This window comes from Eretmochelys imbricata, chromosome 5, assembly GCF_965152235.1.
Source record: "Eretmochelys imbricata isolate rEreImb1 chromosome 5, rEreImb1.hap1, whole genome shotgun sequence".
NCBI lineage: Eukaryota > Metazoa > Chordata > Testudines > Cheloniidae > Eretmochelys > Eretmochelys imbricata.
In genome coordinates this window covers 71,824,382-71,843,520 of record NC_135576.1, presented here as the reverse complement: position 1 = coordinate 71,843,520, position 19,139 = coordinate 71,824,382, and the positions used below count along the sequence as shown (strand labels likewise).

At 42.2% G+C, this 19,139-nt stretch overlaps 1 protein-coding gene across 2 annotated transcripts in view; it reads right to left on the bottom strand.

The window, feature by feature from the left end:
- DCP2 (decapping mRNA 2) overlaps window positions 1-18,260 on the bottom strand; it is a 30,895-nt gene extending 12,635 nt beyond the window's left edge. For both annotated transcript variants that reach the window (XM_077817320.1, XM_077817321.1), the window contains exons 1-5: window positions 18,129-18,260; window positions 10,918-11,069; window positions 9,163-9,290; window positions 8,611-8,709; window positions 2,264-2,416 (exon numbers count right to left, since the gene is read on the bottom strand). In XM_077817320.1, the coding sequence (XP_077673446.1) occupies window positions 2,264-2,416; window positions 8,611-8,709; window positions 9,163-9,290; window positions 10,918-11,069; window positions 18,129-18,181 (585 nt within the window). In that variant the 5' untranslated portion in view covers window positions 18,182-18,260. The remainder of the gene's footprint in view (window positions 1-2,263; window positions 2,417-8,610; window positions 8,710-9,162; window positions 9,291-10,917; window positions 11,070-18,128) is intronic.
- Between the last annotated feature and the right edge of the window lie 879 nt (window positions 18,261-19,139).

The window sequence follows — 19,139 nt, the reverse complement described above, 5'->3', positions numbered from 1 at the left end:
ACAGAGGTAAACCTAAGTAAACAAAAAGTGTCCCGGTGCGCCAGCTGCTTACCCTGACATGCCGGGACAGCAACTGGTGGCGAAGTTTTGTTTTTGTGGTTTTTTTTTTTTTGGGGGGGGGGGAGGTGGTGTGGAAGCTGGGGGTCAGGGGAGTAACTCCTGTGACCACCGCCCACAACCCCACCCCTAGCCTGGGACCCCCCCCCCCCCCCACTCTCCCCATCCCATCCTTTCCCACCTTATCTGGGGAGGGTCAGGGGAGGATGTCTCTGGCCTGGCCAGAGTGCTCTGGTGGGCAGGGCCGAGCAGCAGGGCTGCAGCCTGCCAGCCCCAGAGCTGCAGCTGCTTTGGAGGCCGAGGAGAGAGCAGCATGGTCAAAAGCTGAGAGACTCTGGCCTCGCCTCTTTCCTTCTGGCTCTGCTGGCTGTGGGGCCTCTCCTTGCTCCCTCTGTTGAGGGGAGGGGCTGTGTCCCACCTCTCCCCTCTCTATACCCATTCATAAGCTGACCCACTTCTCTGATGCTTTCCTTTTTTACGAAAAAAATTCAACTTTTGAATGAGTATATATGGTAGTTCATGACTGTTCACTGAATGCCCTAGAGAGGATTCAAATAACTTTCAAAGCTTGTCTCTGTCTCCCTGCCACCTCCCACAACCCATCTTATTTTATGACCAAACAGAAACAGAGCATCATCAGCCACTCAGAGGATGCCCAAGCATACATTATGTTGATGTCAATAGAACTGAAAAACCCTGAGAGGATCAATCCCTGCTTATGGTAGAGAAGAAAGAAATGGAAGCAAACAAAAGTCAAGGGGAGGGAAGGGGGAACGCAGGGCAAATGCCTTTTATAGTATATTGTGAGGGTTTTACAAAGATGTTTTTAACTATCACGACTTTATAGTACACAGGGTATAAAACAAAGAAATTAAATATACAAAACCCCAGTTAACCCCTTCCATGAGTCAGTTCAGCTGGATGCTCCAGCAGGTTCTGCAATTCACATGATACTCACTCAGGGAAGAACATGCAAGATGCTGAAGGGCCTTTACCCGGAACACAAAAATGGAAATCAAGGTTTTAACTAGACTAGTGGTTCGGGACCCCAAAGTCACTCAGGCTTCGGCTGCAGCCCTGGGCGGTGGGGCTCAGGTTACAGGCCCCCTTCCTGGGGCTGAAGTCCTTGGGCTTCGGCTTTGCGCGCCCTCCTCCAGCCTGGAGGCCTTGAGCTTCAGCTTTGGTTTCAGTCCTGGGTGGTGGGGCTGAAGCCCTTGGGCTTCAGCTTCCCCCTCCTTCCCCACCCCTGCCTGAAGCCCTTGGGCTTCAGCTTTTCCGCTCCCCAACCTGGACCTCAGGCAGGCTCAGGCTTCGCCTGGGGTCATGTAGTAATTTTTGTTGTCAGAAAGGGGTTGCGATGCAATGAAGTTTGAGAACCCCTGAACTAGACCCAGTCAAGAGGGTGCTTAAACAAGGAGCTAGCAATTTACAGCTCTGGGGAACCAACCTAAGGGGGAGAAGAGGAATGTTTAATCATGTGCTGTTGTCCCTACTTACACTTAGTATTACACTTAGTATTCAAAAGATATAGCTAAAGTTGGCAGTAATTCTAGTCTTAAAACAAAAATTGCTGTTAAAGTTAAAATGTTATCTGCATGACAAGAGAAATTCAAGTTTCCGGAGGCAATGGTAACAAGCACTTCTCAGCACATCAGGCACTTTAATTTCTTCTCCATCCCAACAGCTTCCTAGAAGTTCACTGAGTTCAGCTCACTCACACAATGGTTGGCTCCCATGGTGTCTCACAGCCAAGTCTATTCTCTGCTACCCATCATACACTAGATCTGGATTGTACAGACTGCTTATAGAAATAAAGCAAGCCCCATTTTCCTCTTCCAATGCATAGGTTAACGTACAGTATCCTTAAATATTTATATCCTTACAGAAAAATATATAAGACATATAAAAAAGGTTAACTGCAAAAAAATATCTGCGGGAAGAGAAAGTGGGATGTGCTTTATTGTTAGAGTCACCTGCACTCCAGTGCCAATTTATGATGGAGCCAGGTGTCATAATGAACAGTTGGCCAGCAATCAGTCTTCACATCAGACCTGCAGAAAGTTGACAAAACCTAAAGTGATGACATGCTGCTTTTACTCCATTTGGGGCATTCATTACCTTTTGTTTAATATTTAGCTTTAAATCAACCTTTGCTGAGGTAGTGGCAACCTGAAAAATCTTTATAAATAAAACATAACTATTGTACCCGAATTTCTCTTCTGGTTTTGGGGTTGAATTTTGTGTCCTTTGGAACTCCTGGAATGATGTACAAGCGTGCTAGCTGATCATTGATTCGTAGTTCAATGTAGTCATCTTTGCAGATGTAATCTTTGATATCAAAACCAGTTTCTTCAAACACCTGAGAAGCACACGGATCAAATTAGAATTGTTCAAGTCATACCTTCAAATAGATTTTTGAAAGGCTAAATCATCAGAAGGGAACCCTTTATTACTAGTTCTCAGATAGTGATTGTAATATGTTTGCACATATGCACAGATACTTGACTGCTAATGAAACAGCATAATCTCTATACACTCAAATTTTGTCCATTACAGCTCAAGAGTGTGAAGTGGAAAAGAATTTAGATAATATGTAAAAGAGCATGCTAACTAGCAAATACAGGGAAACAGCGTGGCTGCTTGTTGATGATGCTGGACACATGAAAAAGTATTTTGCTTCAGACAAAAGTTAAACATATTGATCTAAAGAGAGAGTTTATAATTTTCCTATAACTTTCTGGATGTCTAAAAACTTCTAACTTGGTTTCTACACTTTAGTTCTTTCCCATCCTACAGTACTAATAATGTCCTATGAACCCCCCACAAAATATTCATTCTTATGTCAGTTCTTGTATCAAAATTCAGCAGTACCATAAATTACTCTGAGTAATATACATTTACTAACATTCAGATTAAGTCACTAAATTCAAACTGGGCACCTAAGGTGATAACAGGGATACGGAACTCAGAATTACTCACTCTGCTGACATACTATTACAATCTGTTACTCAGAAGGAATTAAAGTGCTAAGCCTGTGACAGGATCACTATACACACTAAAAAAAAGTACATTATGGATCAACATTTTTACTGGAGTATTTCACGTTTCACTATTGGAGGGGGAAAAGATCCTACCCCTGAGATGGGCACAAATTAAGACTAGATGTAGATTAATTTAAAAGAGAATATTTCATCCACTTCATATTATAACATTTATACTCCTACCAGATATAATTACTGAGACGAGCAGAACATGCAGTTTTAAGATAATAATAATCCTGATGTTTAAGGCTATTTTTTTTTTTTTTTTGTGCAAAATAATGTATGGAGGAAGGGGATTCCAGTTTCTCCTCTTCTTACCAAACACACCATTTTAGAACTGAAAAAACAGCATTACTGGAAGCTTTTGATCAGTGTCCTGGACTGAAATGTTGCAAATGCCTTACAAAAAAGCAGCCCTGAGGAATCTTAATGAAGACACATGTACATCTGTGAACCAACATGTACAACAAACTGGTTGGAAGCAAAGTCTGTTCAGCATCTGACAAATTTCACGGAGATCTGTGCCCACCTCTCTATATAAACTTGGTCATCTTGATTAACAGATAGTTTTCACAGTCTAGCTTGTCCCTATGGAGTCAGCATTGTTCTTTGGATTATTCATTTTGCCAAATACATAAGAAAATTTGTAAAAATCTGTAAATTAAGTCTCTTTGTAGGTGTGGACAGACTGTTGGGAGTACAAATTTTCTGGAAGCAACAACCCTTCTACTACTTTATATACACATTGAGAAAATTTTCAAAGATCAATGAAAAGGGAGCAAAATTAAAATGCAACTGATGTTTAGCAGTTCCTCCTATGTGGCAAGACCACATTTACACAAACAAGCCATTAAGAGAAGCTGTTTCATAGTGAGGAGGAAGGTTTGAGGGTCTGACATAAAAGCTTTTAAAACAGGAAAGATTAGGATATGCCCTAATAACCTTTAATATGGTGGTTCTCAAAGTTTTGAGCTGGTGATCCCTTTCACATAGCAAGCCTGAGTGTGAGCCCCTTTATAAATTAAAAACACTTCTTTATATATTTAACACCATTATAAATGCTGGAGACAAACTGGGGCTTGGGTAGAGGCGGACAGCTCACGACTCCCCATGTAATAACCTTGTGACCCCTGAGGGGTCCCGACCCTCAGTTTCAGATCCCCTGCTTTAATATTTAATCCATGAAATGGATGACAGATCTAGGAGATACACATACTGCCAAAAGAAAGTCAACTTATTTTACGGTCTCTGGGAACAAATGCAAGAGCTTTTTAAAAAAAGTGACAGTTTGCCTAATGCTGTTAACTTTGGACTAGTCTCCTATGCAAAAGGAAAGTGTTGGGTCAGAATAGAAACTAGGGGGAAAAAAAATATACAAGTTTTGGTGAATGATGTTCTAAACTGATGGTTTGTAAAAGCAATTCTACCCATAACACAGAAATGAAAACCAAGGTTTTTGTTGGATCAAGCCTATTCTCTCAGCGCAGCTACATGCAAAAGAACAAACAAGAAAATTAAGTAGCAAAAAACTTTCTTAACCCAGAGTTAAGGTTGCCTGGTGATAGTTTGTGCTCCCCCAGAATACCAAGTTCCAGGATACCCCAATTTGTGAAAACCAAGAAAAAGAGTTAAGGTATAGAACCTTAACTCTGCACCCCCTGGAGTGGTCAGTAGCCACTGAGAATTATCTGCATACACTCCAGCTGTATCCACCGTTAGCTGTATTAAACAGTGAAGGAATAACTCGAGCAGCTTCAAAGACTCGTCATTGGGATTGAGAAAATCTGATGGGCTATGGCCTCTCAGAGTGCAGGTGAGTCTCTCTTCCTAACCAGTCAAAGGAAAGAGGTGCATTTGTACCTTGGGAGCATGCCTCATTTTAGTTCATTGTGTAGGCTGCATTAGTAGGGGCACAGGGCTCTTCTTGCCAGGGAGATTGTCAGTTGTTAGGTGAGTGTGGTCTGTTAGTTAATGAAAGGTAAGTGACAATTATAGTGTTTGATCGTATTGTCCCTGGAGAATCCCATTGGAACTAGTTATTTGCACACCTCTCCGGGGGTGGCTTCTTTGGAGGTGTCACAACCTGAGTAAATTTGCCTAATCAGCCCCTGCTGTTCTTCTATTTACCCTTCCCATGGAAATACTTACAATCCCACAGTAACACATACACAACTTCATTTTCAATACAATGAACTCCAAAGACATTTAAACTAAATCAATAAGGTTTAATTCAACTAAAAAGTTCACTAAGCATATTGCAGGCTCTTGTCAGTCTGCCACAATGTCTTGTCAAATATCGTATAGCAGTGCACTATCTTGTCACCTGGTGGTAGTTGGTTTTAAGATACAGAAGTAAATGAATGCATTTTGTACAGCAGCCTTCTTTAGTATATACTCCTGGGAGAATTCTGCACCAAAAAAATTAAAAATTCTTCATATAGTATTTTAAAATTTGGCATATTTTACTTGTCAAAACAATATAAACAAGCCAGTTTCAATTATTTTGGCAATTTATTTCAAAATATCTGTGCACAAGTATATCTATCAATACAGACAACAAAAAAAAGATTCAGGATATGTTTTCTGACAAATAGATTCCTTACTAGGCATATTAATACAGAACTTTGAGTAATAATTTATTTAAACTACAAGACAGACGCATATTTCCCGCACTCCTCAGCAGCAGTGCGAAGGCTTGGGGGAATCAGAGGTAATGGAGGAGCTGAGGGAGAGGAAAGTAATTGCTGGGAAGGAGCCTAGGAGTGAACCTGAAGGGTTACTGGGTGTGGGTGGAAGAAGAATGGAACAGGTGTTTGTTTGGTTGGGGTGGGGTGACAGGCAGGCGGCGGGAAGAGTGTTAGGGAGTTGGAGAGTCTACCCCATACAGCCCCTGTCTGACCCCTAACCTCTCCCATTCAGTCAGGCACATCTGCCACCCCTGTCTCCGTGTGTTCCTGCATTCCCCCTCCGCCCTGTCCTTGTGTGTCCCTGAATTCTCCCTCCTCCCTGTCCCCGTGTGTCCCTGCACCCCCACTCCCATTCAGCCAATGGCTCAATCCCATCACCCACTAGCTCCTCTGCCCCCACCCGTCTGTCCCCCCAGCACTATCCCTTCTGAACCGCAGTCTATGTGACCCCCCACACATACCCAAGCAGCCTATGTGCTACGCTCTGTCTGTGCCCCCTCCATGTCCTGTGTCTCTTCACTTGGCCCTGCAGGCAGGGCACTGTGCAGCCATTGGCCCCTCTGACCCTGAGCTCACTGTTCTCTCTTCTGGTGCCACAGCCCACTCCCCGTCCCCCGGGGGGGCTGAGAGAGAACATGACAGGTGTAACTGCAGCACCTCCCCAGCATAATCTATTTTCTGCAGGGGATGGGTGACAAAATCTGCAGGGGACATGCATTCTGTATGTGTGCAGAATTCCCACAGGAGTAAACACCTTTAGGGTACATCTACATGACAGACACTACACCAGCTTAGTCATGCTGGCCTAACTCTGTAGTGTAAATGCAGCTTAGGACTATAGAAGGGATTTTCCATTGGTGTAAAAGCACCACCTTCCTGAACAGTAGCTACATTGACAGAAGCATTTTTCCATCAACGTAGCTACTTATACACTGAGAATTACGTAGGCCTAGATACATCAGTCAGGAGTGCTATTTTTCACACCCCGACAGACATAGCCATTAAAAGTTCAGTTGACACAGCTATAGCATGGTCTATGGTTATTAGCTGGCTTAACCCTTTCTTAAATTTTGTAAGTTAGAACTCATTTTAAATTTTTCTTGCATGGAAATAGACTTAAAATAGTATAACGTTATGTCCTATCTTCATATTTTTTGCAGCATGAGACTTTATTATCCCTATCTTTACATAACTACAAATATTATTGGTCATAAAATACATACAACCTCTTTTTACATGCAGCTGCATTATGTACCTAGCTTTCCTCAATAATAAATTCCATAGTGACTATAAACCCAAAAAAACCCGATCTGAAGTATTGTCTTAACCTGTTCCAGTATTACAGAACAACTTAAGTGGCAGCAGTGAAGTTGGAAGTTTATTAATTTAGCGTCTTAGCCACAGGCCACTGTGTACAGTACAATAAATACAAGTTTTAAAAAAACACAATTTGAAAACACAAGAGTAACCATTCCCTAAAATCTGTTACAGCTTTAAAATTAGCATACCTACAACAATACATGAAAATGAGATAAAATATTAAGAGTACATTACTTCATTTGGGTCAAAACAGGATGGATAAAAATCAATTTAAAAAAAATTTGAAAAATCAGATTTTCAATTTCAGTTAAATACTGGGTTTTATTTAAATTAACCTATTTAAAATAAAATTTGACTTGATGACAACCTATGTTAAGATCTAAACTTACTATAATCTATTAAAATAATTAAATGCAAAAAATATTAATCAGTATGTATTTGCTGCCAAGTTTTAACAAAAGTCAATCCCCTGTGCTGGTGGAAGTCATTGGCTAAGCCTCTGGAACCAGAATTTGTTAAAGCCCTAAACCCGCTTTTTACAGCAGTAGCCTCTTCTGCCAGTGAAAAGAGAATATTTTCTTCATTTCAGTTTATTCAACAAGTTCAGTTCAATGATTAGTTCACTGAAAGTTAAGAAACCAACTGGTGGGTTGAAAGAAGAGAAAAGCTTGTTTTCCTCTTCTAATCTATGAATAAAAAACTATTGAAGGACACGGTGACCAAAAACAATCAGTTCAATTAATTAGAGATCATACTTTCTTTGTTTAATAAATCAGTTATAAATGCAAACCATTTTGATAAAAAACTTTTTTCCTTACATATCCAGCACTTAAGGTAGTTTTATTCAATAAAAGTAAAAATGCTGTTTGTGTGTAGTAATCTGATTTTGCATTGTCAAGCTCTGTTTGGAGGGACAAAGTCACAAAAATAAAAAATAATCTAGTAATTAAGAAATGCATCTTTCATTATTTTCTAAAATAAAAAATGTAAATATTAAGAATGTGAAAAATGTAAAGTAAGCTAATTGCTTACTTTTTTTAAAAAGTGTGTATAAATATGTGTATCCTGGTTAGCAAAAAGAACCACCAAATTTAATGTAAAGGTTATGCTTACTTACTTTAATGGTTACCAACTAATTAAAATCAGCCTCTCGTTAGGAACATAATAAAAAGTACAAATGCAAAACAATTAAAATTGATTTAATTCAACATTTCCTACTTTGCTGATTTAAATCAATCCATCATAGGTCAAATGTGGCCTCTTTCACATACTTTTTTCTTATTTAGGGGACCAAATGCTACAGCAGTAGATGCCAACAAGAATACATAATTTAATAGCTTTCTGTAGAAAGACACCACCAGATTGCTAGAATTTCGTTTTGGTGTGCATGAAAATCCTACTCTCAACATGGGTGAAGGGAACATGTGTTAAACTACTTTGTCTTAAAGAAAAATGATTTAAATGTATGGGTAAGGAATTTTTAAACAATCATCAATGGAACTCACCTCTCTCGCTGCACAGTCATGTGGAGCCTCTTCTTTATTTACTTTCCCTTTTGGAAATCCCCAGCCAGACTTTGCTAAATATCCTTGAACCAGCAGTACCTGCAGAATCCAAGCAATGCAGTAGTGAAATACCCATTAATCTCATAGATTTGACTTAATTCCCAAAGAGATACTTTTGGCTGGAGGAGGAGACCTTTTGCCTCGTATTAGCATATGTTCATTAGCATTACAGTTTACCAGACTTAGCAAGAATTAAAAACTTTGGTATAGGGTTGTATTATTAAAAAAATATATAAAAATGAAGTTTGGTGTAAAAACAAGGCAAATGTGCAGCTGCCTTTGGTACAATGGTAATAAAGATACCCCCAACAAACCAGAGATGTACAGAAACTCAATAAAAATGCGAAAAGGTAATGTTTATGATCTACGGTCTGAAAATATAATTTTTAAAGCACAAAAAAATTTCTGGGATTGTTAAAAAGCTAGTTAATATCCTTTCTGCCCAGCCCTCACCATCTTGTATAAATGTTCACAGATTAGTTTTACACTTACATTTTCAAGTGTCTCATCAAGAATAATTGCACCATAGGTTGGTACTCCCATTTTATACTCCTTCCACTCATCCAAAACCCTTTGCACATCTTCACCTTGAGGCAGTAAAAAAGGGCAATGGCTAAAGAGTATAGAAACAGGTCAAGGAAACTTACTGCACACAAAGACCCACCCAAGACAAATGTTTACAAGTACTGCTTTCTATACGGAATAGGGTTTTATTTTCTAGATGTGTTTATTTGGAGCCAAAAATTAAGGTAATATGCATAATCCAATACTGAGTTATATTCTGCAGATTCAGGGAGCAAACAGTGATTTACCAACTCAAATATAAGCCATTTATACAATGGTTCCTCTTTAAAGTTAGAGATGCTTTCCTTTGTTCAAAGGAAAGCACCCCAATAGTGGATTTTTTTTTTTTAAACATGAAACCAAGTTCTTGCCATGAGAAAAGTTTAAAACCACAGAAGTACAATTAAAGACACATAAGCTATTTTTGTAAACCAAATATTTTGATTGTTTTAGTGAAGCATGGGTCCTCAAATGGAAGCTGGAGCAAAGATACTTAAGCATTGTAAAAGTTGGAATACTGCATGCTATATTAGTTCCCACATTTGACAGCCAAACTGTGGCATAAAAACCATACTTAAGAAGTTATGATTAAGGCTAAGATTTTGTCATGGGTATTTTTTAGTAAAAGTCAGGGACAGGTAATGGGCAATAAAGAAGGGCTTCCGTGATTTTTTCTTTATTGCCCATGACCTGTCCCGGACTATTACTAAAAATATCCATGATAAAATGGGAAGGGACTGGGCAGTTGCGGAGTGGCTGGGAGCTCTGGGGCCCCCACCACCAGTGAGGGCTCAGAGCTCCAGGGTCCCCCTGCTCTCTCTGCGTCAACCGGGAAGCTGCTGGGGTAGCCCCACTGCCAATGGCGGCTGAGAGCTCGGGGGCCCGCTGCCTCAGGCAGCAGGGGTACCACACAGCTCCCTGCCAGTGTGGGAGATAGCGGGACCCTGCAGTTCCCAGCCACCAGGACTGAAGTCACAGAGGTCTTTGAAAGTCACAGATTTCATGACTTCCACAACCCCAGTGAGGAAACCGTACTTTAGTTACGATCTAATCACATTTAAAATAATGTTGCTTAAGCCATGTGTTCAGGTTTAAGACCCTTCATGAACATGATCAAAACCCACCATAAAAAGATGTAAATAATTTGGAATTACTACATAAACACATCCTGAAGAAGCCAATGGCATAACCCCTCACAGTTGCACACCATCCCCGGTCACGTAAAAGCCAGAGAATTTATACTACTTCTAGTAGAATTAACACCCATGTCAGTTTTTCCATGGAAATCCATGAAGTTAGGGGAGGGAATATGCCACAGAGAGAATATTACATTAAGCTGGCCCTGACCATGCTCAATACAGAAGGAAGTCTTGACTGTTCACTCTGTTACAGGATGAAGTCATAAAAGGCCTCAAAGCAAGCAATAAGCTGCTGAATTCTCAGGGCTCCTGGGAAGCTAGGGAAAAGATAGTGAATGGTTTTTTTTGTTTTTTGAAGTGCTCTAATATTATGGCAGCTATGAACATTAAAAGACTTTCTAATGAAGGCAGTTTTATGTCACTCAAACAAAGGGACTGTTGTACAAGCAGTTACTCAGGAAAACAGGATTTCACTACTATACTTTAGTATACAGTTTATCCACAAGCATTGAAAAAACAGGAATTGTACCAATAAAAAGGATATCAGCTTTAGCAAAGTCTCTTATCCCACACTGAGGTAATCCTGGTGTGTTCTGCATGTAGAAATCCAAGTAAAACCAATGGGCAAGTTCAATCTGAAAACATACTCTGATTGCATTGTCTCTTTCCTCACTTGGAATGTGCAAAATAAATCGACTGCCGGAGAGGAAAGGAAAAAAAAAGGGGGGGGGGGGGAAAGAGGAGAAAGAGCTTGATTAACAGAATTTGCAGAAAGAAGTTTTCAAAATATGATCTCAAACACTGAAAATGCATTACAGACAGGGGTAGAGACAGCCCATCCAATCAACTGGTACACATTAAAAAAAAATGAATTTTAAACACTCAGTAAAGATATTTAATAAACTCAGATTAGGTGTGCTAAAATACACTCATGGACACAGTCAGGTTAAAGATATACGAAAAATGTTTCCTCACCTGGTATTAACACCATTATGAGTTATTAAAAATACTGTAACTTAAAATATAAGCTATTTTCCCCATCATTTATCCTCACTTTTAATGCACAGTTTTCTCAGTTTGAAGCTAGCAGTGGACAGGGTTTAATAGAATTGTTTGGTTTCCCTGTACATTGTCACCTCCTCATGCACTAACACAATGTTGCATGCAGTACCGGGTTATAAACATCAAGGGAAAGTTTACATTCAGAAAGTAAAATTCTGTATGACTGTTCGATTCATTCACAGAAAGATTTTTTTAATCAACACTATTGAATTTTCTTGTTAGATTTCAAAGAGATTTGATTCTTTAAACTAAAATTGAGCTTAAGCTATTTGACAGGGTTCCTTTAAACCAGAGGTCTGCAAACTGTGGGGCATGGAGAAAGGTTTGGAGAAAGGTTTGGGAGCGTGGCTAGGGCTTGGGCCAGACCCCACTGGGGGGCAGTGAGGGAGCACCACCCAACTTCAGTTGTGGCGCTGGGAGGCTCCTCTCCCAGCCCCGGCCCTGCCGTGGCCCCAGTCGTGGCCCCTTTACCCATCTGCGTCCTCCTCTCTTGGAGCCACGGCCCAACTCCCAGCCGGGGAGGGAAGGCACAAAGAGGGGTAAGGAGGGGGTGTCATAAATATAAAGGGAAGGGTAACTACTTTTCTGTATACAGTGCTATAAAATTGTTCCTGGCCAGAGGCAAAATCCTTTCACCTGTAAAGGGTTAAGAAGCTAAGGTAACCTTGCTGGCACCAGACCCAAAATGACCAATGAGGGGACAAGGTACTTTCAAATCTGGAGGGGGGGGGGGAAAAAGGCTTTTGCCTGTCTGTCTGCGATGCTTTTGCTGGGAACAAATCAGGAATGCAAGCCTTGCAACTCCTGTAAAGTTAGTAAGTAATCTAGCTAGAAAATGCGTTAGATTTTCTTTTGTTTAATGGTTTGTAAAATAAGCTGTGCTGGAGGAAATGTATATTCCTGTTTTTGTGTCTTTTTGTAACTTAAGGTTTTGCCTAGAGGGCTTCTCTGTATTTTGAATCTGATTACCCTGTAAGGTATTTACCATCCTGATTTTACAGAGGTGATTCTTTTACTTTTTCTTCAATTAAAATTCTTCTTTTAAGAACCTGATTGATTTTTCATTGTTCTGAAGATCCAAAGGTTTGGGTACAGGTGAACACAGACCAACTAGTGAGGATTATTATCAAGCCTTCCCCAGGAAACGGGACGTAGGGCTGGGGGGATATTTTGGGGGAATAGGACTCCAAGTGGGCTCTTTCCCTGTTCTTTGTTTAACACGCTTGCTGGTGACAGCACAGGGTTCAAGGACAAGGCAAAGTTTGTACCTTGGGGAAGTTTTTAACCTAAGCTGGTAAGAAAAAGCTTAGGGGGGTCTTTCATACAGGTCCTCACATCTGTACCCTAGAGTTCAGAGTGAGGAAGGAACCTTGACATGGTGGCAGAGTGGTGGGATCACTCTGAACCAGAGGCACAGCACGATTTTAAAAGGTTTTGTAAAAGGTGATTGCAGCTGTTGATTCTGTCTCTCTGCCTGGGAGACAGAGCAGCAGGCATAACAAAAAGATTTTTCTGTAGGCTGAGAACAGCTATCAGAGACAAAAGGTATCAGGTTACAGCACAGCAAAATTTTACAAGCCAGTGTTTTTTTTTTTGTTTGTTTGTTTTCTTTCTAACTCTCGGGTGTAAAATTAGTTAAAAACAGAAAGGTTAGGATCACAGAATGAAATGTTCAACAGAAGCTGGAATTAGCCAGATGTGAGGCTGAGGAAAGACTAAAGGAATATACATTCCCTCCTGCACAGCTTTATTTTACCAGCTATTACACAAAAGAAAATCTAATGCATTTTCTAGGTAGCTTACTTACTAACTTAACAGGCTTGCATTTCTGATCTGTTCCCGGCAAAAGCATCACATAGACAGAACCCTTTGCATCCTTCCCCCCCCCCCCCCGCACACTCCAGATTTGAAAGTATCTTCTCCCCTCGTTGGTCATTTTGGGTCAGGTGCCAGCAAGGTTACCTTAGCTTCTTAAGCCTTTACAGGTGAAAGGGTTTTGCCTCTGGCCAGAAGGGATTTTATAGCTCTGTATACAGAAAGGTGATTACCCTTCCCTTTATATTTATGACAGGGGTCGTGAGGTAAAAAGTTTGGGGACCACTGTTTTAAATCCAACTTTCGAGATTTGCCAGATAAGCTCCATAAGTGGTCATGGGATGCTGATGCAACAGCTAAGAGTCAGAAAAATAGTTTTTTTTTTTGTTTTTTTTTTAGAAGTTTTAGTTGTATTGAATAAGGAATGAATAATCCCATATAAAAAAGCAAATTTTGCCAGGCCTCCTGCATGATGGTTCTCTTCTACTGAAATAACTGTATGCTTTAACAGACAACATTTCCAAGATTTATTAATTATTATTATAAGCACAGGATGTAGCACTGCTGCAAGTTAGAAGAAAAAAAATTTATTTAATAAGTTTACTTTGTGAATTTCACTGTTTGATGGTGCACACCCTTCCCAAAAGGCTATTTTCCAATGACAGCAGCATAAACATGAACAAGTAGTAACATGCAGGAGAGCATCCTGAGAGAAATGGAGAAAGAACCAGAGCATAGGCTGCTCTCAGGCCCACCCATAAGAACACCAACAGGAAAACAGACATCCCCCCCAACCCCCCCCCCCTTTTTTTTTTAAGTTTATGTAGAACATACCCATGTGCATAGTGCCCAATAAATCAGCAACAGAGCTCACCATTAAGATAAACTGCAATTTTTAAAAAGAGCAGAAATTATCTGCCTACTGCAGTGGAGAAGCCATACAACTTCCCAGCAATGTCTGCTGGGTATACGCTTGTAATTTATTACTACTATTACAACATCAAGTTGGTGAGCCTTTACATAAACCAGACTGACAATTTTGCCTTATCCTTTTAAACAATTTCAACTTCGCAGTTTATTGGAACAAAAAGAAAAAGGCTTGGGAAACCAAAGGAAAAAATTATAAAAACCAAAAAGAAACTGTAGGAGATCTGCTCTATAGCCATCAATGAAGAAATGGGTTTCAACCATGTTCACCACAGACAGAATACACTGTTAGAGACTACGATTAATATTAAAACAGCTGTGACATGAGTATGGAAGATTTTAATCTTAGAACTTACATTACCATTTGAACAGAGATCAGATTCCTTGAACGACGTAGTCTTTGGTCCTTTGTTCTAGCATTATCTGTCCTCATCTGGATTGAATTTAACTCTAGTGTTATGTTGCATATAGTTATACTATGATCACATAATAACCTATGCAATAAATTTCATATTAAGATAACGGATAAAGTGATTTTTAAAAAATGCCTTCTTCAGACTGTACAGGTTCAAGCACTCTGCAAGTGGTAAAAGTATTATAAAATACTGGAGTGCACAATGCTTTGCAAAAAAGTGAACATATTCCCTGCCTCACAGAGCTGATGAAAAGTGCTTAGGTACTATGATGATGAAACTTAAGACAGATCTGGAGTTGCCTTAAGAGGTAGGTTTTAATGAAGGATGCTTGGCAGAAAAGGACAGGGAGAGCATTTCTGATGTAAACATGGATGTTCTAGAAGGCACAAAGAAAGTGGTGGAGAAAGAAAAATGAATACATTAGTACCACAAGTGAACTGGGAGGGGACTGGAGGACATGAGAAATAGTGAAATTAAAGAAAAAAAAAGTGTAGATGGGAATGAGATACAATAAATCTGAATTTGGTCCAACATAAAATAAAAATCTAGAAAAAAATTTAAATTGGAAGTTGCATTTTGGACAAACTGGGTTTGTCCAAAGAGGAGGGCCAGGCAAGGAGGCTACAGTTAAAAAAAGAGAGACACGAGATAACTAGAATTTGAACAGAGAAGATAATGAGAAAAAACAGTAGATTTATGAGTAAGGCTACATATTAGTCACAGGTATTTTTATTAAAAGTCATGGACAGGTCACGGGCAGTAAACAAAAATTCATGACCCGTGGCCTGTCTATAACTTGTACTATACCCCTGACTAAATCTTGGGAGTGCCGCGGGTTCTGGAGAGGTTGGGGTTGGCAAGACTGGCAGACTCCCTACCGGGCTTCTTGGAAGCAGCAACATGTCCCTCCCTAAGCTCCTAGCTCTGCAAGCTGCCAGCTCCGCAGCTCTGTGTGGGCGGTGCCTGTGGGCACAGGCAGCTCGCAGAGCTAGGAGCTGACAGGGAGGGACATGTTGCAATTTCCGGGGATCCCCCAAAGCAAGCACTGCCCAGAGCCCTCACCCCTTCCTGCGTCCCAGCCCTGAGCCCCCTCCCACACCCAAAGTTCTCCTGCGGGCAGGGGTGGGCGGGGCGGGGAGGGAGAGAAGGGGGCACAGTGGTCTGAGACTGCCCCAGCAGCAGCCGGTACGACAGCCCCAGGAGCTGCCTGAGCTGCTCGGGCAGCCCCAGCTGCACCAGAAGTCACAGAGGTCATGGAAAATCACGGAATCCATGACAAACTCGCAGCCTTACTTATGACACATTAGGGAGAAAAAGCAACAGGATTTCAGAGATTGGCTCTTTTCTCCCTTCCCTGTATCCCCGAAGATCGCACCAAAGTTGAAAACCTGGAAAACAGGAGAGTTATAAATGCTGAAAGAGGACACAGTTTCAAGACTAAACAAATTCAGCCTTGTTAGAACTGAATGCTGGACACCTACATGGAGATATCAGAGAGGCAGCTAGAAATGCACGACTGGTCGAAGGTAGATTTAGGGTATGTCTACACTGCCAACATTACAGCGTGGCCACAGCAGCACTGTGATGTGTGCAGTGTAGTCACACTTTATCACCGGGGGAGAGCTCTCACAGCAATAAAAAATAACCACTCCAAATGAGGGGTGGTAGGTTTATCGCTGGGATAAAGCACTGTCTATACTGGCACTTTTCATCGCTAAAACTTTTGTTGCTCATGGGGGGGGGGGGGGGTTCACACCCCTGAACGACTAAAGTTTTAGCGCTGAAAGTGGCAGTGTAAACACAGCCTTAGATAATGTATAGCGGTGATAGTATTGCCTCCTGTCATTTCAATTAACGATCAGGTGCTGTTTGCAGTCTGTTGTTGAATGTACACTGTGAATTAATGTCTGGTTTAACAGATGGCTAGTTGATTAATCCAGGACTAGTATATTGATTAGTATATTGCAAAAGCAGTTAGTAAACCTGTGTAATCTAAAGAATGATTTTGTGACTGTTTCACTGGAAACAGATCAAAAGAGGTCAACAAGTTCAAACAGCAGATCTTCCTGACATGTTCAATATAGTTAATAACCTTTTTACTCTTAGATAAAACTACTTACATCATGAACAGCTTGAGTAACCAACAAAAAACTACTGGCAATTATTAGAACTCAGAAAACTCTAATCAGAGATCTTATGAAAAGAAAGATTTGATATGCAGGGCACATTTTAAGAGGTTCAGTGAGCAATGTATGTTTATGGACATTGGAAGGGAAAGTTGATGGCTGAACATGAGGAAGAAAAAGAGGATCTCAGATGGACAACATGGTATTATGGGTGGCTCAACAGAATTATACATCCACAAAAAGATTAGCAGAGCATCATACAGAATGGGCTACCAGTTGCAAATCCCCAACAATGGAGAGGACTGAATAAGAAGGAAACTACTTAAAGGTAAATCACATGAAAATGCAACACAAACAATTCTGCTGTTGTGCCTATACAAAACGGTTATAAGTTTCCAGGTTTCAGAGTAGCAGCCGTGTTAGTCTGTATCCGCAAAAAGAAAAGGAGTACTTGTGGCACCTTAGAGACTAACAAATTTATTTGAGCATAAGCTTTCGTGAGCTACATCCGATGAAGTGAGCTGTAGCTTCCGAAAACTTTAGAGACTAACAAATTTATTTGAGCATAAGTTTTCGGAAGCTACAGCTCACTTCATCGGATGTAGCTCACGAAAGCTTATGCTCAAATAAATTTGTTAGTCTCTAAGGTGCCACAAGTTGTCCTTTTCTTTTTATAAATTTCCAAGTTCCGCTTATACCCAAGCTACTTAGCTCACAAAAGTTCAACTGCAAAATGTATGATAAATCCTTTGTGACTTTACAAGTTAACAAAGAACAAACCTCAATTCCGACCAGAAATCTTGTATACTCGTGAAAGGGTTGCTCTTAATGAGGCTGAGCAGCAGCAGTTGAATATGCAGTGTTAATTTCTCAAAAGAACTGCAGTCGGATCTTTCAACTCCCTCAGCACAGGCCAGGTCACATAACATACTGCAGTCCCCAGCTTACCTCCCCCCACACCTCCAGGGCAGGAGCACTACCGAACATGAACCCCGACCGTTCCAAGCTCCCCGCTGCTTAAAGCCACTCGCACACAGACCTAGCCTCCCAGCTAAGGTGAAAGGGACGGCACGGATCCTTCTTAGGATGTCACGGTAAGAGTAATTTCTAAGGGTCCTTACTAATAACGACACCATACCTTAATCATCAACTTCACGTCACCCCACTTGTACGTTTTATTAACTGGCTACGGACGATCGCAATGGGCACCCCCGGAACATCGTTTCTGTTTTTCCGCGCAGTTTCACTTTCCACTTCTCTATCGCTAGCGCGGTAGGGTAATACTGGGCTCCGAGCACAAAGCTCGCGGGCGGTGGGGGACAGGGCCCGGTTCAAGGCGCCCCGCTGCCGGGGGCAGGTGGGGGTGGGCAGGGGCGCGGCTCAAGCCGTGGGGCGGCAATCTCCGTTACCTGCACAGATCGTCCAGGACGCTGCTGGGAATCTCGACCCGTTTGGTCTCCATGGGGAAGCGCGGCTCATCCCGACGCGACAGGGCCCGAAGGAACAGCGCAGGGGGCGGGGAGGCCTCGCAGAGCACAAACCCAGCGACCGAGCGAGGGGCGGGACCAATCGCTTCCGTCCCACTCCCGCTGGGGTTGGGGGCCGGCCCTGTCGAGGGACAGACACGCCGCTCCACCAACCACCAGCGCTCGCCCGAGAGCGACGCGAGACCGTTCAAACGTCACCTTTTCTCAAGCCAATCAGCGGGAGAGTTAGTGGGAGGACTTGACCAATCGCCGGTGACACACGGTAGACAGATACTGTAGTAGGTTCTGAGCATGCGCACTTTCCCTTTTAAACTCCCCGGCGTGAGCGAGTGCGTGCGTCTCTCTTGTTTCCCGCGGGGAGGGGACGCGCCGCGCCGCCTGTGCCAGCCCCGCCGGCCTTTCCTCGCAGCGCTCAGCCCTGCGCAAGGGGGAAGCTCGCTGCGCTTGCCCGCCCCGGCCCCAGCACGGCCCCTCTCCATTGCCCAGCGCTCCTGCATTCCCCGCCGCCCAATCCAGGGGGCTGGGCCTCCCTCAACAGCGCTCCGCTAGCAGCCTGGAGGGGCGCTCGCGGCAGGCCTCACCTGAGAGGTCATCTGCAAGCACCGGGGTGCGGCGGTGCGTGACGGGGGAGGGGAGTATTTTAACACGTCCCGCCCGCACCCCCCTGTGCCTCACTCCGCGTCCTGGCCTCACTTGCCTCCGTCCCAACCCCCAACTGCACTTAACTAGAACTAAAAGACATAAAACTCCCAAATACGGCACCCCATCACCCGGCTGTGACCCGGAGATACGCACGAGAAACAAGGGCCGTACAGCATGCGGGATGTATTCCACACCGCACCTGTGGTAACCTCTCTCATCAAGTAGTTCCTTAAAGGAGAGGTCTGGGTTCCTGCACATGGGCCTCTAGCTAAGCACATTGTCATACCACAG